This window comes from Hipposideros armiger, unplaced genomic scaffold (genome assembly GCF_001890085.2).
Source record: "Hipposideros armiger isolate ML-2016 unplaced genomic scaffold, ASM189008v1 scaffold_470, whole genome shotgun sequence".
Taxonomy (NCBI): domain Eukaryota; kingdom Metazoa; phylum Chordata; class Mammalia; order Chiroptera; family Hipposideridae; genus Hipposideros; species Hipposideros armiger.
This window is the reverse complement of record NW_017731820.1, coordinates 35,139-59,902: the sequence shown is the minus strand read 5'-3', so window position 1 is coordinate 59,902 and position 24,764 is coordinate 35,139. Positions and strand designations below refer to the sequence as shown.

Genomic DNA, 24,764 nt, shown 5'->3' with positions numbered 1-24,764 from the left:
CAGAGAGCTCGCCAAGCAATCAAATACACTTAAACAATTTTAGAACAATGATTTCCTATATCTTATTTTATCTCAGATAAAAAATACAGTAGGCTGTAAAGAATTATATACTATATTTTTATTGCCTCTAAGAAACCTATCATATAAGAGTAATCATTTTTCTTTACCTAATAGTGTATGCCAACAGCATAGCCACTATTATTAATAAGATCTTATTTTTATCACCCAATTTCAAAAATTAAACACATAACCATGTTGGTTACAATGGCTCTATATATGTGTATATGTGTAGAATACTGAACGACTCACACATTGACAAAATACAATCTCATGATCTCTTGAAATGAGAACTTCACAATACAAATGTGTAGAAAGGTTATCAAAATTCACTAGTGGAGGCATTCCAGTCTATGAAATATGATCTGGGATACCTATTCAACTTATTAAAATTATTGAGACTTGTAAAATACCACTCAGCCTAAGAGGAGTGCCAACATCACATCTATTTCAGAGAAATAAAAAGCTTATTATAAATTCACCTTGGAAATTATTTTCTCTTATACAAGTCCTAAAGACTTTCATTCTATTTATATCCAGGGTCATTTCAGAAAGGGCTTAATGCAGATTACTCTGATGTGTCTTATTTATCAATAAGCTATCTATTAAATTATTTCCAATATGCTTACCAAGCCTCTTCCCCAAATACTGATTGCAGCCACAATGCAGGTGCATACATAAACGAGCAAGAACAATTTCCATCTATTGCTGAAAAACACTGCCTCGGTGTCACAGGTGAGGTAGAGGGTATTACCATCTGATGGAAAATACATGAGCAAGCAACCAGGATGGTGGTCTTTCCTAGTTTCATATGCAGGAAAAAATTCTAGATCTGTCTGCAGGAGTCTAAGTACACTATTGAACTGTGAAACGGTTATGGTTTACATTTATAACTGGGACATATTCTTAAGTGGTTTGGAAAATTAGTGCAACCACTACAACAGATTGCTTGAAAAGATAAGACAGAATAACTCATCCATTTTTAAACAATACCCCCTGACATGGCTCACTGGACACGTAACTGTCATTATGGTGACAGATAATTTGTCACAAGCACTGCGCTAGCACTTGACACAGAGCTAGGACTACACGTCACACCTCGCATGCACATCCGGCACTGGCTGTGTTGTCTACTCCATCCGTTAATTAGAAAATGTGCCAGAGATCTGGCCACAGCCCACCTCCTACTTTAAGTCATGCTTCCTGACTCTAAAATACTGTCGGATAGTTTAAATCATTAATAAGTGTAAACCAAGGTAAGGATAGAGGGGGACTAAAACTTTCTGGAAATTGTCATCACAGACTATTCTCACTAAAAAAGAAATACTACTCTAGTTTTGTAGAAGGCTTCTAAGATAGGCTATTGATAACACATTATGTTGCTAAGTCTTAGTAGCCTGCAAAACTTCTTTACTTACCTAACCTCATTTAAATTTCCCGACAGGTATTATTCCCATTTCTCAGATTAGTAGGAGTTTGACGCACAAAGTGACTTCTCTGAGTTTATAAATCAAATAAATAAACCCAGATAATTAATTCAGAACTTTTGAATGTATTTCTTGGATTTCTTTGGTAAACACCTTGTAACTTTTATTATGTGCATATTGGTTGATTGGATATTTGGTTGAAAAGAAAGTGGAGAATGCGTGTTCCAGCTATTGATGTGATAATCAGAAAAATCAAAGAATTTACTAAATTAATCTGTCAACTGTTTGCTTTCCAGATTTTTTAAATGCTTCAAATTTGTTAGAAACAAGTTGTGTGTGCGTGTGTGTGTGTGTGTGTGTGTGTGTGTGTGTGTATGGGGACAATATATAAGGGACAACGAGATACAGGTTTTCAACATCTAGCAAAGTAATACTCTAACATTGTGTAGAAATTACGAAATTATATATTCTTGATAAGTGTCTATGTAATTTACATATAATAAAGCAATTTCGTTCTGTGAGATGCTCCATCTAATATATCCAGTGGTTACTGGTAGCCGTCTGATACCTGACTACCATTAACAAGAGGAATCAAACTGTTTTAAATAATTGAACTTCTCAAGCAAAACTAAATGCAGCCTCTTAGCAAAAGTCTGCTGGAATTCTTGTTTGATGTAATGCTGAATGGACCATTGATAAGAAATGCTTATATAGAGCACTTTGTCTCTCGCCAACAACAGATTATACTTGGGAAACCTGAAAATACCTCAAGAGAAGTATGCAAATTAGAGTTTGTGGAATGTATATATGTAGTTTTGGGCGGGGCGATTTTACCAATCTGCACAGGTTTTCCTTTTACTTTGTAAAGAAAATTCTAAATAGAAGGAAATGGCATTATAAATAAAGTATAATGAATTCTATGACGCTTAGTATTATCGAAGATGAATGAAAAGGTTTCACTAGGTAAGCACATTTAGCAACTTACATATCTGAGTATTAAACATTCAGATAAACCACTCTTCAGGGATATTTTCAAGAGCCATTCACATTCTACAGTCAGATTCCAAAGTCTGATTCATGACAAAAAATCTTGTGATACTGTCATAATTTCTCATCTACATGAGTTGTTCTTTGCTTAATTTAACATATTAGCCAATGGTTATAAAACAATTCAGAAACTCCATGTGGGCATTTAATGAGAATATTATAATGACATTAGTCATGTTGTTCATTTCCCCTGAAATTATAAAAAGAATAACCACTGACGTTTGTTGAAAACAATATTCAGGTGATTGAATTTACGTTACTTTGCATTCTTGTCAGTTTATCAATTATTTTAGAAGTGGGTAGAAAAAGCAACCTTAAAAAGACATTAACTTTAAAATCCTTGGACTATCTGGAACTTTACATAAGGTATTGTCCATCTAAAAGCTATCCAGTCTTATCTGTGTCAGAAATCTCTTTTATTTAAGCACAATAAACACTATGTTAAACAGTAGTTGGATGAAAAGAAAATCTAATATTTAATTACCATTTTTACTAAACTTAAGCCCAATTGTATTTTTTGCTGAGAGTTGTAAATGCTAAATTTTAATCACTTAATGCATGTTAAGACATAAGCTCTAAAGTACTCAAGAATTTTTAGAAAACAATAAATGTTATCTCTTTTAGAATACATCAAAAACAATGGACCATTTTCATATTAACAAAGATGAAAACATTTCTGTCATAGATTATTAACATAATGTAATTGTTATCTTGCCCAAAGAGTCCAAGGCACGTTGGAAATTTTTACCCTCCTTAGCCCTTTGAATTTAGGTTTCTGTGTTTAGTCAGAACGGGATTATCCGTAACTGCTAAGTATCTGATACCTAAATTAAAGCTCCAGCACTGTGGTATGTTAGCAGCCATATTTATTATTACTTCAGTGCCTTATGATAGGGGAGGATTTGACACTTGCTCAATGATGAGATGAAAATTTTACAAACACAGACATGTGAAAGATAGTTTTGAGTCTGGCTTGAAGTCCCTCAAATAATTTTGTCTATCTGCTAATCTGATTTTAGGTTAGAATCCTCAGAGAGTTAGAAAAGGAGTGCTTTCCGGAAGAGCTGGAGATCTGAGTCTTAATTGTTAACTCTCAGTCTGTTGTTTGGTTGGTTGGTCACTTGGTCAGTCTCTCTCTCTCAATCTCTCAATCTCTCTCTCTCTCTCTCTCTCTCTCTCTCTCTCTCTCTCTCTCTCTCTCCCTCTTCTTCTCCCTCTCTCTCTCTGCTAAACTTTTAAAAAAAGTCCTTTATATACTCTATTCACTATTTTTCTCAATGAGCTTTCTCCACCCACACCCTACCCACAGGCCAAACACCAATCTAAAATATCGTTCTCAGTGTTGGCTGTACATTAGAAAGACCTGGGCAGCTAAAATCCCAATGCCCAGGTTGCAACCTTTGATGAACTAAAACCAAAATCTGGAGGTGGGACCCAAACATCCACATGTTTTAAAGCTTTCTGGGTTATTGCATTGTGTATCATGGTTAAACGCCACTTTTCTATACTTTATGCCTGAAACTTTGAATTATCTTAATTATGAGATGAAAACTTTCCATGAAGAGACATTTCCCCACTACTTGCTTCCTACAACTTACATTTCCCAATACATGCACATGTTCTTGCCAGACACTCATGACTTGACAGAAGTTATTTCTAAAGAACTACTCTGGCATCACACTTTTTATTTTGGGGACATTATGTACTTATTTCACAGGACAGTTACTCGAATTGCATACTGCTATAGAAATGACCACCTACTCAAGCTAGTGTAACTGTAGAACCAGCTCAGACTGGTTCCATCCTGTTTCTAACGAGAAGATACTGAATTGTTTTTCAGAGACAACATACCAAAACCACAAGTTGTGCTGCAGAAGTATGCACAGAGAAAGGGACTTTGACCTCCAGCTGCACCCGGAACCAAAGTCTTGTCCCCTTCGTGGAACCAAAGGACCAGGACGTGACTGTAATTTGAACACCAGAATCCTTTGAAGATCCAGTGCTGGAGACCCTTCCCATATCTTACCATAAATGGCCAAAGGCAAAGCTCTTTAATCAAAACCTGTTCCAGCAGAGCTTTGGCAAACCAGCCTGTTCCCCTAACCTCTTAAAACATACCCCAAACCCTGGGTCACGGAAACAGATGTGAGCCTTGCCTCCTGTCTGCTGGTCCAAAGAGCAACGAAAGCTTTTTCTTTTCTCAAAAGCCAGTGCCATAGTTTTGGCTCCTAGATGCATCCGGCATCGGCCCTCCCTCCATAACACTAGGAGCTCTAACCTCTGGCTACTCACACAAGTTACTTGATTACTTTTAAAATATAAGTTTTCCAAGAGTGGACCCTGATCAGGTTAAAAAACCGCTGCACTCTGCCTAATACTGTGAAGAACACAATTTAAAATGAGAATTTCCTCCCACTTCTCCTCCTCCTTTATCTTTTTGTTAAATACTGATAGTTTTACTTGACTTCGCTTATGGGTGCTATTTAAAATAATTGAACTAAAATAGATTCCCTCAAAATTTAGTATTTTAAAATAATTTATTCAACTATAGTGAGTATTTGATTTGATACACATAATTTTCCAAAGTAACTGAAATATTTTAGGAGTAAATGGACTCTACTTTCTTTTTTTACTTTTCTCTCATAATAAAATAAAAGAATATAGATCTGTAATAAGATCTGTTATAAACCACTATTATAATATGGACGATTTCTTACCATATACCCACTGCTCCTACTCCTCTAGATTATTTCTTCATTATTTAAATATTGTACTCAAATTGAAGATCTTTGTGCGTAAAAGTGTTATGAGTATCATTAATTGAATTTCCACTTAAATGATTCTGGTTTAATGGGTTTGGGTGGGCCTGGCATCCATATTCTTTACAACTTCCTCAGGTCATTCAAATGGATAAACCAGACTGAGGCCCATTGCTCTAAGCCTTGGATAGAAATTGCAGTATGAGAAAAGGGGCTCTTCAGTCAACAAGAATAAACAAACAAATAAATAAACAACCAGCTCCCCTGAATGTGTTTAATAGATAAATATTGACAAATGCATACACCTCAGTGAGGACCAGTAATATTTTAAAATATGTAAAACTTTTTGGGGAGGGGATATTCAGTGTGGAGCCAAATGTGCTCCAGAGCTACGGTTGGTTCCATTTTCTCCTTTTTTTGTTGTTTGTTTGTTTGTTTTAAGAAAACCATTTTTCTACCTTACTCTTCTCGCCATGTATAAATGGTCACTAACTACTGAGTGGTGCTTCATCTAAATGGGCCTGGATTACAATAAAATAGAAAACAGGACTGGCTCCGACAGGAAGTGAACTGCATCAGAGTCCACGCCCCCACTTCCGCCCCCACCTCCAGCGCCCATCAGCCTGTCTGAGTTAATTAACCCTGTTGGCAGTGGATCTTCACATGTTGTCTTCTAAAGATTTAACTTAATATCTCCAATAGAAACAGTCTGAGGAAAGTAAGAGTGAGTGGGAGTAAGGAATGGAAACCTAAGTTTGAAAAGAAAACGTTTTTTATTCTACCTAATTCATGGTTTCGTATTTGGGTACAATTTGTACCATTTCAGATCCGTACTCTAGACAAAAATACAGTAACTTGAAATATTGCATTTAAAGAAATTATAGTGTTCTATGATCTTTAAATTATTTACCTAATAATTTCTTTCTTTCTTCTTTTTTTCCAGGTTTCAACAGTTTTATGGGAAAATAAAACTCAGTTTCATTTTCCACACTTTGCTGTGAAATACACCAGAGCTTAGGGAAGAGAACACATTCACTTTGAAAGACAAAAGAGTTCCCACCACTATGAGAAAGGCATTGCACAGAGAGGGGGCACGCTAGGGTTTGGATCCATTTTCTTACTTCCTTGGGCTTGACTCACATTTCTCTTTCAGCAAGTACCAGAGGATACAAACACAAAAACAAGAAACAACCAGCAAAATCACCTCCAACCAGGCCACACCCAAGCCCTCCCGCCTCCTGAGGCTGCACACCAGCAGATAGGGGCAGGGGTCAGCTATTTGCTCAAACTGGTGTCTTGGCCTGACAATGACTCACCCAGATATTCCCGTCTTGGTGGTAGGGTTTCCAATTCCTCCCGGTGTCGCTGTACAGCATGCGGTATTGGGTCACCCAGTCCGAGCTGCTGTACCTTCCTTGGGTTGCAATGGCACTGATCTGCTTCCGATTGCCAAAGTCAACCTGGAGCCATTGATAATGGTCACTGTCAGAGGGAGACCATCCCCCAGCACCTGAAGAAGGCAGAGACAAGAGGAGAAAAACAGATATTTAAGGTTCAACTTCTGCAATTGACAAGGGGTTACTCTTCATCTTTGACTTGGCCTTGGCAATGCTATATTTCACAGATAAATTATGAAGCGTCCTCTACAGATGCCATTGGGACTTCCACTAATATTCGTCCAGCTGGGTAACATTGATGCTCTAACCTCTTTATGGTGTAATTATGTGCTCATTTTCTCCTGAGCAAATGTCTTCATAATTTCTCAATTAGATCTTATTAGTACATGTCAAAGTCTTAATTGGATGAGGGTTGATCAATTTACTATGAATTCTTCAACTAAAAATCACTAGGAAAAAATATGTAACAATCTATTAATTCCTCATGGAAAGTTTTGTCTTTTAGTAGATTATAAATGAAACAAACAAACAAACAAAAAATATATATATATATATGACTCTAAAACATATATCTTTGCTTTAAAAAGTTGAGTGTTCAAAGAATGCTAGTAGTTCTTAAGATGAAGCTTAATCTGACATTAAGCCCTCGTACTCATAAGATTTAAGGTACATAGTAAATCAGGCAACATGTTTAAGAGACACAACCAATGACTCTTGATAACCACATTTCTAGGAAGACAATTTGAGTTATTAAATGAAATGAAGCTTCTTTTGGCAAATTATAATAAATGATTGGCAAATAGTAAGAATGTAAAAATATTAGTAAGTAGCACTACTATAGAACAAAAAGACCTTTAATTTACAGCATTATGTAAAATAACAATGCTTGTACATAAGTATATTACAGAAAACATGGCGTGATGCTTAGTACTAACAGGCAATATAATTTTTTTGAGTGAGTTTGGCTACTAATGGAAGTAAATAAGAGAAAAATATTCAATTAGTTATCCAATTAGTTATCCAGTACAATATATGCATAACTTTTCAAATGTGGAATTTAAAGACTGACAATAAAGTGTTCAATGAGGACTGTGCTAATAAAAATCATTTTGTAAATCATCACAGCATTATCATTCATTTAATGATGTTTATATGGCTTATGTCTGTTTTCAGCTATGAAAGAACAGCTCTCCCACCACAAAAAATTACAAACATGATAAAACGTATAAAATCACCCTTTTTTAGGGGTCGGAAGACAGACAGTGCAGGACCCTGATCCATGAGAAGAGATAAACAAATGAGGGGGCCCTGCCAGCTTCCTGGCTTCCGTCCTGCCTGGCTCACATTCCAGATCACGGAGCATGGAAGAGCATCTCAAACAGAAACCACAGCATCACTGAGATGGGGGCAAATCAGAATCAAAGCTACTGAGTGAAATCATTTGTAGGGCTGAGTACCAGAGTGGGGGAGCAGCTGTGCAGAGAAAGGGCTCTGGGACTCTGCATAGGTTGCTAATGAGTGTTTGTAGGCCATACCCTGGATGAACACCAAGCTGTGTATTTGCAGACTAAGATTCCACAAGTCCAGGGCAAGGGAGATCTGAAAGGAACAACACCAGAGGGTGCACAGGACTGGGGTTAGTTTTATTTCAGACCAGACAAGATTGAGAGAACGTGTTGAACAACCACAGCATTTAGTAGAGATCTCAGGAAAGAATTAAAATAATTTAGACTGAAAATAAGGGCTACTCTGGACACAGGTGAACAAAGGTTGGTAACTAATCTAAAAAAAAAAAATCAATCTGACTCACAAACAAGTTAATTCCTGGCTCAAACAAAACTCAATATTCCATTAAGGAAGGCCATAATGGTGGTGGGATTCTACGAAACCTATCTAATTTTACTAACCAATGTCACTCCAACAAATTTAATAATTTTTTTAAAAGGCAATGAAAGATTAGAAATTTAACAAGATAGCACCCATAATGTCCAATATAAAATTTTAAAAAGTGCTAGACACTTGAGGAAGTGGGTAGATATGAGAAAAAACAATGAATAGAAATAGACTGGAAAATGACAGATGATGAAATTTGCAGACCAGGATTTTAAAACGGAGGTAATAAATTAGTTCCATTATTTGAAAGACAATATGTAAATATTGAAGAAACAAATATGAAATGTTATGGAGAAAATAGAAAAAACAAAAGAGAATGAAATAGAAGTTTTTGAACTAAAATTATATCTGGAATGAAACTTTTACTGCTGAGCTTAACAGCAGATTAGAAGCAGAGAAAAAAAACATAGTGTACTTGAATACAGGGTCATATAAACCTTCCAAATTGAAGTTCAGAGAGAGAGAGAGAGAGAAAAAAAAAGGTTTAAGAAAGAACAGTACTCCAGTAAACTGTAAGAAAATATTAAGTGTTCTAACAATCATGCAAATAGAGTACTAAGACAAGAGAAGGTACAGATTGGGCAGAAAAACACATGTTTGAAGAAAAAAATGGCTAAATATTAATTCCTGATACCTGAGAAATTTACCAAATTCCAAGCATGATACATACAAAGAAAAACACCTTTGTTACAACTACTAAACTCTGTTGCTGTAGCATGAAACAGCCATAGGTGATATATAAACACAAGGGTATGGCGTTTTCCAATATAACTGGGTAAGTATAATACTAATTATCGTTTATCAGCATGTTCATTGCAAATAACATTTCCTGCAGTGGACCCTGTGATGTGCCATTCAGGTCCTCCCTTACGGCTGGAGGACTTAGTCCCTCCATTATTTTGAGTGCTGCCAGAAGATGGTCCTTAGCTGTAATTCCTCTTCAGGAATTCCTGATTAAAAGAGAGGCATTTCACCCAAGGTCACGCCCCTTCCTGAGGTTGTACAGATACAATGGCTGGTAGACCAGGGTTGTAAAGGGCCAGGACCCTCGCCCCTATGGGAAAACTCGAAAGGGTCATCATGGTCTCAAAGCTCCCTGAAGAATTGGCTGAAGTCTTCTTTTAGACTCCACTGCTTCTCGACTGCTCTCCTCCTGCCTAGTTCCTCTTCATTTCCTTCTCTTCCACATGTCTCATCCCCCAAAACACTCACCAATAAATTCCCAGTGCTTTCCCCATGTCAGACTTTGCGTCCTGGGGAATCCAGTCTGTAATACCTCCTTGGAACCACTTCCCCAATAATCTGCTCAGTAATGATATGAGTTAGTTGTCTCTGCTTTGTACTTTGTGGGGTTTTATATGCTGTTTCTTTTCCCTATCGTAGTCTAATATTCCCTATACTCATATATCATTCACATGCCTATTTTACCTAGAATTCTGTAAAATTGTGGAGGAGCCATAGGTGAATTCCTGGGATAACAATGTACCCAGTCATCAAGAGGTTATAGATATATTTTCTTATCTGTTAGATGTATAGTTCCGAACTTAGGAGGAATTCTATAGCTAATTGTGTATGCATTTCTATGTATTACTGAAAGCAACAACGTGGCTTGGTCATTGAAGTAAATAAGCAATATTACAACAAGTGAAAAGGAGAAAATATGTGCAACTGATTGTTAAAATTTAGAGTACATCCCCTAACTAGTCCTGCAGAAACATATTCCAGAATAAATAGTCTTAAGTTACCCAACTTTTGGTACACTACAATTTTTCAATAAGGAAGCAATTAACATACAACACTTAATCCCATTAATCTCATTACTTTAAAAAATAGAATTTATTGACAACTTTGAGGGAAGCAAACATCTAAAAGAAGTAAAACCATAAGTTAAAACTTATTCCTCAGCAGAAGTATATACGGAGAGAATAGTGATGAACTTCAAGAGGAGGGCAAATGTCATGCTTTATTGAGGAACATGGTGGAAAGATCGATGAAAAGTTTCCTGTTTCTCTTTGATCTATGAAGCAATATAATTTGGGGAAGTTGATTACTTTGTTCATTTGGCTTGTGAAATGTATAACCTCTATCGATCCAAGGATTAAGAACGATCACCCTTTCATCACAAAATCCTCAGGAAAATGGTATACAAAACAGTAGAAGTGCTCCCCGATATATTGTGGAGAGTGTAAGAGGGCAACGTGTTCCCAGGGGGTAATCCATAGCTCAAAAAAGAAAAAGAAAAAAAGTGGAAAATTGAAGAGGAGGTAAAAGAGGTGGTGATTTGTGAATAATCACAAACTCTTAGTTTCTAAGAAGACTTAAGAACAACTCTTTTCTAGAAATAATAGAACCAAAAACGTCTAGTAGAGAACTAGCCAATTGTCAGAGTGACATGAAAGATGTGTGCTCTATAGAGCTTGTGATTTGTGAATAATCACAAACTCTTAGTTTCTAAGAAGACTTAAGAACAACTCTTTTCTAGAAATAATAGAACCAAAAACATCTAGTAGAGAACTAGCCAACTGTCAGAGTGACATGAAAGATACGTGCTCTATAAAGCTTGTGATTTGTGAATAATCACAAACTCTTAGTTTCTAAGAAGACTTAAGAACAACTCTTTTCTAGAAATAATAGAACCAAAACATCTAGTAGAGAACTAGGCAATTGTCAGAGTGACATGAAAGGTACGTGCTCTGTAGAGCTCTTACAAAGTCCTTAAACAGTAAAGATACTGTTGCCTGCCTCCCTTTTCCCCTCTCCTTTTCCACCTCTCTCCATCCTTCCCTCCCTTTCTCTCTCTCCCACATACACACATCCCTTCCCCTTTGTGTATGTGTGTACGTGCGCGCGTGCGTGTGTGCGCGCGTGCGTGCGTGTGTGTGTGTGTGTGTGTGTGTGTACTATAAAGACGCACAAAGTTTATCTTTTAGATGCCCACTCTACTGGGGTTACTTGAGTGATAAATTATAACAGAGAATCTAGAGAAATGGATGAAACTCGCACTCCAAACTTAGCGATAGCTTATAATTATGACAGTCATTTCTGCTTTACAATTTGTAAATGAGTACCTCTGAGAGAAAAGAGGAATTTGGTGGGTGGTTCAGGAGAGGGTGCGGAGCTTCTTTTCTGTGATAAATGGCTCCTGTGTAGACCTGATGTCCAGGTGGGTGGCTTTTACACCACTAGAAGTTACAAGCCTACAGTTAATTTGCTATTTTTTAAAGTAGAAACATTTTTCAATTAAGTGTAGAATTACCTTCAATAACTGGTACAGAGGTAAGTATTGGTGAAAAGAACAAATTGAAAAGGAGGCTTTCAGGCAAGATAGCCTTGTGAGTTCAGGCTAGGAGGTCTCTTTCTGCTCTAAATATTCAGTGGGTTTAGATAAGATAGGTAAAGGAAAAAATAATTGAAAAAAAAAACATAGCCAGAAAAGAAAAAAAAAAGGATCAAAAATAAGATAAACATCTTCATGCACAAGACATGGAACCAAAATGCAAAGCAGCGAGTAGGACCGGAGCTGAGGCTGCTGGTGTGGGGCTTGGGACTGCACACAGGGGCCTTCGGTTCCTGGGGGAGACTGGTGAACGCAAGTCTCCTGCGGCTGTCAGAGAAAGGAAGCATGGGTCAGGGCTGCAGACCATCACTAGCCCAGGACTAACCTGCTTGAGAAAAGACACTGAAAACAACTGCTTACTGACTTGGAAACATGGCTTATAGGAGACTGATACCCAAAGGAGTTAGAAAACAGACATAGCTGAGCTGAGGGAAGGTGCCCACTGCCTAGGTGACCGGACCTATGAGTCCCTAATAACAGTGCCAGGCAATGGGACAGCGTCACCCATGGAAGGTGTATGTCTGGACCAGGATCTGGGAAGCTGAGTAGAGAAAGTCACAAATCTATAGGGGAGAAAAAGAGAAGAAGGAGGGGAGGAGGAACTTGCTATCAAGAATATCCTGCAACCTGCAACTTCAAATCACCAGAAAGAAAACAAATGCCATAAAAGCCAGCTAACAGAGTCAAAAGTTCAATGCAATTGAGGACCAGTGGACATAAATACATTTTAGGTTCTCAAAAATATAAAATAAGTAATGACATTCATTAAAAAACATCAGTAATGATCAGATACAACAGGGTGAAATAAAATATTTACAGACAGATACTAAAGAGAACCAAAAAGTTACCTTAGAAATAAAAAATGTAGTCACTGATAGGAAAAAAACAAACAAACAAAAAACCCAAAAAAGCACCCTCACCAGAGGAACATCCACAAATTACATATTATCTCAGAAGTAATCGGTTCGCTGAAAGGTAACATTGAAGGATTCATACAGAAGTCACCAAAGAAAATACAAAATACGTTACAGTTCAAGAACATCTGCTTCCGAACAAGATAAAGTAACAGGCATTTAATTTAGTAGATGAAACAATGGTTTGCAAGATATAAGGCATGAGGCATCAAACGGCTGTGACCCCTGAGGTACAGGACAGAAATGAAGCCACTTCCCCATCGTGAGAGAGTTTCCAGGCTGACACACAGGAAAAGAACCCGGCAGAACCCGGCAGAATCCCCGAGCCAAGAAGGCAAAACTGCCATCTGGGGAGACCAAGGTAGCTAGAGTTCGAAGCCAAGGGAGGGGCTGTGTAGAGGATAACTCTAAGAGCAGCAGGGAGCCCCTGGCATCTTCAGATGAGTAATGATTAGCATATGATATGAAGAAACTACCGACTACAACTGGGCAAAAACTCTTTTGAAGGGATGAAGATACTAATGCTTTGTATTCTTCACCAGATGATCCCACCCTTTACCTGCTAGGTACGTTCCCAAGAGAAAGAGAAAAGGAAGCAGGTGACCATACAAAGTCCTGCACGTGATACTCATAGCACATTTCTTTATAATAGCCCAAAGCTGGGAGCAACCCAAATGCCCATCAACAGATGAACCGATAAACACATTGTGCATAGACACACAGTGGAATACCATTCAGCAAGAAAAAGGAATGGACACCAATACATATTATATGATTAATCTAAAAATTATGCTGAAAGGATCCAGGGGGTAAAAAAGGTGCATACTGTCCAATTCCATGTATATAAAACTCTAGGAAATGCGAGCTGATATAAAGGGACTAAAGCAGATCAATAATTGCTTGGGGATGGGGACAAGGAGGGAAAAGCAAAGGAGCTACAAGGTGACAGAAGGAAACTTCTTGGGGTGATGGATATAATCATTACCTTGATTGTGGTGGTGGCAGTTTCATGGGTTTATCCATATATAAAAAGACTGAATTGCACAATTTAAATATGTGCATATTAGTGTACATGATGATACATCAGTAAAGCTGTTAAAATCTGTGGGAGTAAATAGACATGGAAGATAAAGTGGGGATTTCAGTGATAAAACTAAGAAGTTTTAGAATAAAACCAATATACCCAATGTACAGGATATAAACATATGAAGAAGTAAAGATTGTTTTTCAAAATTGAAAAAGAAAAAGAAGACATGATTCAACGCATTGAAAAGGCCGTCTTCACATTAAAAAGCATATGTAATGTGAGCATGTTACGAAAAAAAGTAAAAGTTGGTCTAAAATAGTAACAGTGATGAACTGTGACATTAAAAAATAAAGTTTAAGCGTGCAATTGAGAATCATCTCAATTGATAGAAACAAAACAGCTCGCATCTGAAGAAGTGCTAAAAACTGCTTCTTAACGAGCTCTCAGATTTTATTGACAGTGGGACATAGAGAGAGAGAAGGGGTGGCACGTGACCTGCCCACAAGAGGTCGGATGATGAATAAGCTTCAACCAAGTGTAGATACTTGTTCATGGGAAGGAGCCAGTAAAGACAGCCAAGAGCATCCACTAACATGTCAGGAGCTGGAAAAGCAACAGGCACAGCGCCACCGTCATGACTAAAACATGGGATAAAGTAAAGCTTCTGGAAAATCGAGTGAAAACAAGAGAGTATCAAGTCTATTTTGAAAGAAAGCAAGAAGAAAGAAGACATGATTTTATCAGATATCATTAGATGACAGGAAGCTACATCTGCTCATCTCCCATTTCTACCGCCTCCAACAAGAACAACAGATTTCCGGTCCTTCTAGGAGAAGCAGATTAGTGCAGGGGATTATTTCCTGAGACAAGTTAGGACAAATATAAGAGAGCATAGCTGTGTTAACTCTTTTGGAACATTCAGATTCTATTCCAAAGGACTGGCATTATTCATAAATGTAACATTCGCTTTCCTTGAATATTTATCAGAGGAGCTGCCAGAAAAGTAAAAATCACCAAAAAACAACACAACAACAAAACCCCCACAAAACACAAAACAAAAAAACCTCAAGCATTTTAAAAACAAAGGACTTAGCAAATCTATACAAAATAGACAAGAAAGCTTTTCTTCGAAATCTGGCGTGTGGGTGAGGAAAATTTAGAATAAAAGAGAAATGGGGGTTTGGTGGTACTGGAGGTGGTGTTGGTGGGTTATAAGGATTTCCTTTTATGATCACATTTTTATTTAATAGAACACAGTAAATTCCCAAGATCTATCTCTAACTTAATTTTAGAAATGCATTTGGCAATGTCTATGATAAGTATAAAATGGTAAAAATGTGGTCTGAGAGATAATAGTTTTAGGTAAATTCAAAGATGGTTAGTAATTATGCCCCAAACATGTTGTTTAATGACTATGTCAACTTGAAGAGAGCTGCCTAGCCGTGTGCCACAGGCTTTCATCCTGCATACTGTCATTTTTAATATTTTTATTATCTGAGGCATGAAAGACATGCTGATGAAATTTGTCAATTACATGAATCTGGAAAAGAGACCTAATAAGATAACTAACTGGATTAGGATCTAAAATGTTCTTGACTGGCTGGAAATCTGAGCCTGCACCAGCACAATTTGTTTTAACATCAGTCATCAACGAAGATAGCCATTTTGAACAGATGCATTATCAACTTCATCATTGAAGGAATTGTAATGCTTAGAAATAATCATACAACCTTAATTTATATAGAACATAGTGTTGGAATGATGGCATTTAACTATATCATATTTGCAGTATTACATTCCAAACATTTGTGATACATTTTTTATTATGAATTTACATGTACACACAAATGGGAACAAAGCATATACATGAGGAATTATCACAGAATGAACATAACCATGTTAATCACCACACAGGTCTATAAAGAAATCATTGCCAGTAACCCATAAGCTCTCATTGTCCTTTTCCAAATATGGTCACCTTTCTCCTCCCCAACGAACTGCCCCAGAGATTTGCCCATGAGGCTGTACGTAGCAATAGATCTCTCATTTCCATTGCTGTCTACTATTACATGGTTTAATATATTTCTCTTCATTGCCGTTCTAATGTTGAATGTGCGTATTTCCAGTTTAGAGCCATTATGAATAATACTGCCATCAACATCACTGCTCATGGTTTTCAGCACCTCTTTGTGCATTTCTGTTGGGTATATGCCCAGGCATGGAATTGTAGGTCCAAAAAAATTTGTATTTTGAAATTTAGTCAGTTGCACCAATTTCCCCAAACAGTTGAACCGATTTTTACAGCCCTGCACAAACACCGGTAGTACCATGAGAACTTCTGTTGCTCCACATCCTTGCCAAAAGTTGGTACAGTTAGATATAAAGTTTCCCAATGATGTCATAGAAATATCAAACATTCCATAAATATACATGCTTTATGTATATAGATTATACAGCGTTAACTCACAACTTTGAAATTCATATCTTACTTAAACTACGTAAAAATTTTTACACTTGACAGTACTGTCAATTGCATTTGTCTAGCCATAGATTACTCATGAAACTACAAATTATGTTTATTTTTGAATTAGACCAAGGAAGAGAACTGAATATCAAACTGATTTTAACAAATTTGAAGCAAATGCTTTTCCGGGAGGATAAAAGTTTCCTTATTATATACTGTTGTTCTTTCAAGGGTCAAGGATGCTACACTAAGGAAATTTGCAAGGAGGTCTCTTTGTGATGTCGATAATATCCAAGTATGAAATACACCATTAAAAATCAATACATTTCTTGCAATTAGGCAAACTTAAAAACAAATCTATTGAAGTCTCTGTTTACATATTCATCACTTCAGAGGTAAATGACTATATCTGGGTTGTGAGAAATAGACTTACTGCAAAGAAAATTTAATTTTACTTACATATTATATATTTTCAGGGAATTTCACAGGTCAATTATGTTTTAAGATTTTTGAGTTAAGAATGCCAACTTGGTTTTTTTTAATATCAAATATAACCTTAAAATTATGCTTTCATAGACAATAAAAATAAAAGTGATATGTAAGAACTAGACTTGCATAGCTTTGTAAAACTACATAAAAAAAAAGCTGGATAGCCTTTGAAACTAATGTGAACTCAAAATTTAGTTTGATCAGCTTCCTGTTCTAAGCCATCGTACAATTTCTATTCTCATCATAAAGAACAGATCTTCCCAGAAGGTTAGCCTGGGCCAGGGTATAAGAGAGAACACTAGTGCACAAGTCCAACATAAGTCTGATTAAAAATTCTTGAACATTTACACATCCTATAATTTTTTATCTTACTTACCAAACAGCATAAATAATGTCTGGTCTTATTTTTTAAAATGTTCTGGCAATACTATGACAGAGAGAAAACAGACTTTTTATGTGTGTTCCTTCAGGTGGTGGTATCAGGAAGGGAAAATTAAAGTTATAGGTAGTTAGACTTCCGTGTAACAACTTTTAAGACATTAAAAAGGATAATATTATAATAGATAAAAAATAGATTATTGCAAACCGTAGTGAGCTCTTTATTACTGGAGCTATTCAAGTGAAAGCTGGATAATAAGAATTTCTTTAGAGGGGAATTTTACATAGGATGAGAGATTGGACTAAATATCTTTTAATTTCATTTACAAAGAAAGTTGAAATGATATACAAACTATTGTGTTGAATTCATTAGCAATACTCTCAAGTGGTTTTTATTTCTTATGGCTTTAAAACTAACAGTTATTACCCAAGTTTTGGTTGATCTATGTTACTAACATCAGGGTAGATATTATTTATACTATTGCTAAGTAACATTTGACTATATATAATATTTATTATTAAGGAGTCTTGTCATTTCCATTTTTACTATGAATAACTCTCCTGGTTTATTCTTTCAGCAAATATTTGTAAAGCATTTCTCTATGCCAGCAATTATTATTTTTTTGTTTTAGTATTTTTTTCATAAGCAATTTTTAACGGACCTGTTTGTTTTTGTTTTGTTTTGTTTTTTAATACTTAAGGATACATTTATTTGGAGAATGTACAAAAGTATTTTTTTATTTAATAAAAACTTAATTACCTGAAAAAAGCCATATCTAATATACTTTTAATGTGCACATGAATGATGTCTCAGGTGTGAAAAACTAATGGCAAATGAAAATATTACAACCAGGTCAAGTCACTGAGGTCGTGTTTCTTTGCAACTACTAGAAAGCTGCTATTTGATCTTGACCAAATAGCTCCATGTTGAACCCCAAAATCCCACTGAACCTCTACATGCAATCAAGATCAAAGGGTTTGTTAGTTTGGGGCAAGCACTGACTGACACAGATGTTTTTGAAAGATTAAAAGTTATGAGGACAACAGGTCAGTTTCATGCAAATCGACTGCTTTACTTTGTATTCTTCCTCTCTGGTACCCTTTCCTGTTAAACCCTTTCCAGGATTTTGGAGCCAACATGGTTAATTAGAAATAGTTTCCCATCTGCTCTAGCCAAGTGTCCACTGGTCTTGTCCAGAAAATGTCATCACTCTCAAATTGTTATCTTTCCTGATAAAAAAGAAGAGTAAAACATTGTTCTCTGAAAAGCTCAGGAGGGAATGGATGGGGTAAGTGTATAGGCTAAAAAGGGCTTCAGAGCTCAACCAAAGCAATAGTTACCTTCCGGTTAGCAAATAAATCTGACCTCTATTTCCAGGGAAGACCGAAGGCAGAATGTAGTTGCAGAACTCAATTAAGTCACCAAACTTGAAACAAATCCTGAGCAAGTGTACAAGGAAACTCAGGATTATCCACTTTCTGAAGTCAACGTCTGAGTTGCATTTATCACTTAATAACCACCATCAACCATGGTTCCCTAGACATAACAGCACTTAATGATGAGTGAATGAGTAAATACAAGAGTTAATTAAATAATAAATAAATATACGAATGGGCAAATTTATAACTAAATGCCATTCTGGAAGTAAGAGCCCTGAAACAAGATTGCAGTTTCCCTAACCCAAGATGTATGACATATAAGAAAGGCACAGGTCATGAAAGACAAATATAAATTGAACTGTGACAAAAAAATAAGTTTTTAAGAATACTAGTGATTCACATTGCATCTTCAGTAAAGAGGAGCTGGCATTTCGGCCAAGGTACGCACTGGATTTTATTCTAAATAGTATTCTTGGCTTAATGTCTAGTAAATTGACTCTCACTGAAGAATAGGTATTTGCTCATTCTTAAATTCATTTAATTCATGCCTTCATGAATTAAAGCTTCAGAAAGTGCATCTTTAGCCATTATCTTGAAAAGATCCTTGGATTGAATCAAAACTGTAGCACTCAAGAGTGGACAAAAAGAGGAAAGGAGCAGTCATTTAGCATTCAGTGTTAACAAGGTTTCCTTGGTCTGCAGTTCTCACTCATGCGTTAATTAGGACGTCCAATCCTGCGGACGTTATCACAATCGCTGGCTCAGCATGGCGGGAAGCAATAAGCCTTTGCAAGTCAGGAGAGTGAGTGGACAGGGTGTTCCAAGGAGCCGGAAATGAGCAAGGACTTTCTTAGTTATTCTATGAGGAATGGGGAACCTTGTCATTGGTTTACTCCAGAGGCACCCAGGAGACTTGAGTGAGAAGATGCACAATTCAAAATGCAAGTTTCAAGAATTCAGATTTAACTCATCGTAGTAGAAAATTTTTTAACTTCACTAGCAGCTTTTAGCTAAGTGGCGAAATACATTTCAAAATTGATTCTCACCTCTATCATCCAAACCTAGTCTCCAGCTGGCATTCTGTACAAAATAAGATTTGGTAATTTATTATTGTTTCCTTCACTTAAGAAGGAAAAAGTTCAGAGGCAGATTTACAAAATGGCAATGTTCCCACTGGTGACTAAATCTAGTTTATTGTTTATTAACAAAATAATTAGTGATGCAAATAATACCTCCATGCCATCTGCCTGAGAGACTCCTTTATTGACGTCTCATTATTTTCTGGGGCAGAGCTCCTACCATAAAAGAGATCACTAGAAAAAATGCAGAATAACAAAAAAGAAATGTACATATTGTCTGTGCACTAACAAAACCTGTTATTGTAAGTGCAATGATGTCAATAATATATGCAAATAACATATGCAAAACTATATGCAAAATTGCAGTATGTAAAAGGATAGTCAATTGATGTAAACACATTTTCTATATACAGTGATACATGCAACAATGTAAATTGTCAATCATCTATGCATGGATGTAAGGGAAATATCTTATTGTATATGCAATGGTTCCTAAGCCAGGTTACATGAAGGTACATAAAGATGAGGTCATTTTCCAATGAAATATCAATAATTCAGAGAGATATTTCTACTAACTTGAAATAAGTGCAAAGTTGCCTCCTCATATCTGTACACTCCGTCTCAGACTGTGATGTAGTCAGCCATTCCTACTGTTTGAAACATAGGTTATAAGGAGTTTCTCTGCTCTAGTTCCATTTTTTTTTAGAGAGAAAATGTGAAGGGATTATGTTCAAGATCAAAATAGTTAAATAGAGCAAACAAATCATCTAGATCAAACTCAAATATATTTTATGAGCTCTCTGGTCTCCCCAACTCATGTGTAGTAAGTGGCCCCTCCTCTTTGGTCAGCACTGTCTGTGCTCATTAATCTAATCCTAATCCCAGTTCTTGGGTGGCAGCAGGCATTATGTTGTTCCCAAGTTCATGCTTAGAATCCTTGTGAACCCCTAGGAAGGTGTATAGCACGTAGCAGGCTCTTTCAATAAATATCTCTTGTAACTATAGAATCTGTTTTACTAAAGGGGAGATTTCTGGCATTTCTACACTTGGCAACATAAAACTATTCCACAAAAAATGTAGTGGGTATATTTTGATACACATAGAAAATATTCATAGTACTTCCACCTTCCCCAGGCTCTGAATGACTGTGGAAACGACACTGGGAGATACACATATATAACAGATAGGCCTTGTAAATATGGTTGTTTCTCATACAATCTTCCATAAATTGTATCTTCATATACAGAAAGCCATCAATTCTCTGTGCAAAGAACCTCTTGAATAGGTTTCCCATAGCACAAGCTTGAAATTAGATTAGAATGGTCACGTAGCCAAAAAAAAAAAAAAATAGAAAACCCTGTCAAAGCAAAACAAAACAGGCCTAAAATGTTTTATAGGATTAATGTCATTTACTTTCCTGAAAAACTTTTCGTATCTTCATGACTACACCATCACTAATGCTGACTCTTCAACATAGAATGGTATCTACAGCCTGAGATTGAAGTAGTCCATTATAACAGAAAGGCCACTGGATGAGCATCAGGAAAAAATGGGTCTTGTCTTCAGTGCATTCATGCTGTTGTAAGAAAAACAGCATAGACTAGGGAGCTTACATACAGCAGACATTTACTCCTCCCAGTTCTGGTGCTGGGAGTCCGAGGTCAAGAAGCTGGCAGATTCCATGTCTCTCTAGAGTTCCCTTCCTGCTTCATAAACGCCATTTTCTTACAGTGTGTTCCCATGCGGAAGGGGCCAAGGGTCTACCTGGGGCTTCTTTAATCCATTTATGAAAGAGCCGCTTCTTTAATCACTTCCCACAGGTGTCGCCTCCAAATACCATCATACTGGGGGGAAGGTTTCAACATAGGGCTTTTTGGGGGAACACAAACATTCAGTCTATGGCAGGTCCCAAATCCAGTTACAAAAATAAGTGTGTGTTACCTGAACGGATATGATGTCCAGATAATAAGCTTCAAAAATTTCATTTAGCCATGATAAAAATTAAAAGTCATGAGTATTTGATGAGGAGCCTTATAACATGGAGACCCAATACTGTTGGCATACATATCTTGCTAAGGGATGTTCTCACTGTGTTCTTAGCCATCTCATCCCCAAAAGTTCTCATTAGAAGATACGTAAAAACCCAATGAGTATAGGAGTATAACAATGAGCAGTATTGGTGACCAGGGCAGGACAGGTACCTAGCTAAAGTAAGTTTAAAAATCTGTATTTCCCTTTTTGCCTATTTTCTCTATTTTTCTTTATATTTACTGACAGACAATGAAGGAGCAATAGATTAAGGTACTGAATTGCTAACTAGACAGGTTTTGATTAATTCCTCAAGAACATAATCTTTAATTTGGTAACATTCCCAGAGCTTATAAAAACATGTTTGTTGTAGGACCCTGAATTTTCATATTTTAAGCTGTAATTGAATACCAGCCTTGTAGTCACTAATTTACCACTACAAAGAAAACAAAACCTCACCACTCCCCAGCCTTAGGGTATCTAATGTAATATTACATATACCAGACGTGTTCTCTTACAATTCAGAAAGCACAAGATGCTCCTCATTTCTCCATGAACACAGCTTGTACTACCCTAGCAACTTCTGGTCAAATCTCAATGCTAACTTTGCTTTATGTTGGAAGCAAAACAAAACTGTAGCTGCAACATGAAGAATAATCGTAGGGGAGGACAGCGGCTAGCAGCGGGCATGAAAAACCCACAGGCAGATGGGTTTAAGGTGTGTTGTCAGTTGTGTCTAGTGGACAATGAGAGAACTGGCAGAACATGTGCTGGACTGATTTTAGGGTGAGGACTAGTGGTGGCAAAGTGAGGGGAAAGAAGGAATTGAGGACAGTTTCCAGAGATTTGGGCTTGAGGAACTTCGAGTGGATTGGTGCTGGATCCCAAGATGGGCAAGGCTATTAGAGAAGCAGATTTGGGGAAAAAGAGTCAGGAGTTGTGTTTCAGCCTTAAGTTTGCGATGTCTATTAGGTTCCAGGTAGGTTGCACATGGAATCTGGATTAGGGTATAGATTTAGAAGCCATCAGTATACGGGTGACCTTTAAAGATGACATTACATGAGATTACCTGGCGGGAGAAGGGTCCAGGACTTGAGTGGACAGGCCAATATTTGCTAACTACTTAGAGGAAAAGGAAAGCAATGCTAGATGAGGTGGGGAGATAACTAGGAGAGTATGGTGCCATGGAGACTCAAACATAAAAACTTGTCCAGAAAGAGGTGGCCAGCTCTATTAATTTTTTTGAGACTTTTTTCAATAGTCAAAATGTAATCATTCTTTCTACATGTTACCTCTACTGTGCCCACACTGGACTGATTTTTTTTTTCTATACAAATAGCACTTGTTGTTTGCAACACCTTTCCCAAAGGAAAGGGATATGTGAATAAATATGGTTTTCATTCCCCTCCACCACCATCCATAATTGACTGAAACTGGGAACATCGACATTTTTGTAGATGAGGAGTTAGGGGACTTTGGACAAAGCAATTGTATAGAAAGCTTATGCCTAACAGATATAATAATAAAAGCTATTATCAAATTATTGATAAAGAGAATATGAAACTAAATATACACTGATTGAAAGTAGGTAAAATTATGAATAATATGGCCCAGGGTGGGCATACAATAAAATTTTAAATCTCTACTAGTTCTGTTTATTATTATTACTATTACTAGTATTATTATTTTAAAATGTAAAAGGGTTTATCACTGTGTTTTTACCTTTTTTGCATGTTAACTAGGGATATTTTTCACCCACATATACACACACGCACCTATTATAAAACTATCAGAGTAATCTCATTATAGCCTTTGCCTATTTATTGACTGATGACGTAATAATTTTTTTGTCCCATTAGATGAGCTTTTTAGATACCAGGGATGCTAATCTTTAGTCTTATCCCCATAAATAAAATACTAATAGAAAAAGTTTACATTCAATGACCATATATAGTAATAGACTTATACGTTATCTTAACCAAAATTCCCATTTTTATGTGTGTTTAAAAACGAAATTGTGGAGGGTTTAGGTGACTGGCCCAGACCACAGAGAATAAAGGGCAGAACTCAATTTGAACTCCAATGAGTTTTATTCCAAAGTGAGTGATTTCTTTCCTTCCACACAAAATATTTATTTGTATAAGACACATTTAAAATAAAATACCATGAAAATTTAAACACTTGATGACATCTACCTTTTGTCTTCAAATGTGGTTTTGTTTAATGGCGAAATGGAAAAAATAGGTTAAGCAGAGAGGAGTATGCAAAATACTTTGGCCTTCTTAAGAAACTTAAAGGGATTGTATACACTTCTTAATAGGTAAATCAAATCCCTTTAAAAATTAATGAAGTGTCACTAGTTTAATGCTCAAATAAAGGTAAGAAGCATCATGCTCCATTAGTAACACTGCCTCCTGTTATTATTTGAATTTGGGGTTAAGGACGGATCATTCTTGCCACCCATTAGCAGAGAACTTGCTCATTCAATGCAACTATTAAAACTACCTGGTGCAAGAACCAATAAGGATATTTAAAGATCACAAAGAATAGGAGAGAAAATGAGGAAAAGGGTATTGTGAGCAAATGAGGAAAAATATAAAGTACAGAAGCAATTAACCATGTTGCTAATATTTACATAGCTCTTACTATCTATTCTAATTGTTCAAAAGTACTAATATATATTGCTGGACAATTTTACCTGAAATACTTAACATAATGCTGCATGGGTAGGCTGAAATTATTTATATGAAATACAAACATACAAGAATTTCTTCATAACTAAAGGCATCTATGTAAATGAGCACATCTACCGCATTCTTGGAATTGCCCTCACTCAACAGTGAAGCAATCTGGTATTCTGAATTTGCTACAGTCTCATCAACAGATTAACCATCAGGTAGACAAGTAAGTGCATTCAGCACTAATTCACACGGGGAAAAGCATTTGTCATCTTGAAAATAGGCTCCCAGAGGATGTGAAAGGCAGTGACTAGCTCTAAATAGTTTATGACTTCAGTGTAATTATGAGTCAGTGAATTGCAAGGTGTTTGTTCAATAACTGAAAAATAAAGGTTAATGTTTTAAACTAT

General features: G+C 36.5%; 1 protein-coding gene across 1 annotated transcript in view; it reads right to left on the bottom strand.

Moving 5' to 3' along the window:
- CNTNAP2 (contactin associated protein 2) overlaps nucleotides 1-24,764 on the bottom strand; it is a gene marked incomplete at its 5' end in the record, with an annotated part of 1,134,943 nt that overhangs the window by 1,075,570 nt on the left and 34,609 nt on the right. The window contains one exon of the mRNA XM_019666439.1: nucleotides 6,607-6,800. Coding sequence (XP_019521984.1) covers nucleotides 6,607-6,800 — 194 coding nt within the window. The remainder of the gene's footprint in view (nucleotides 1-6,606; nucleotides 6,801-24,764) is intronic.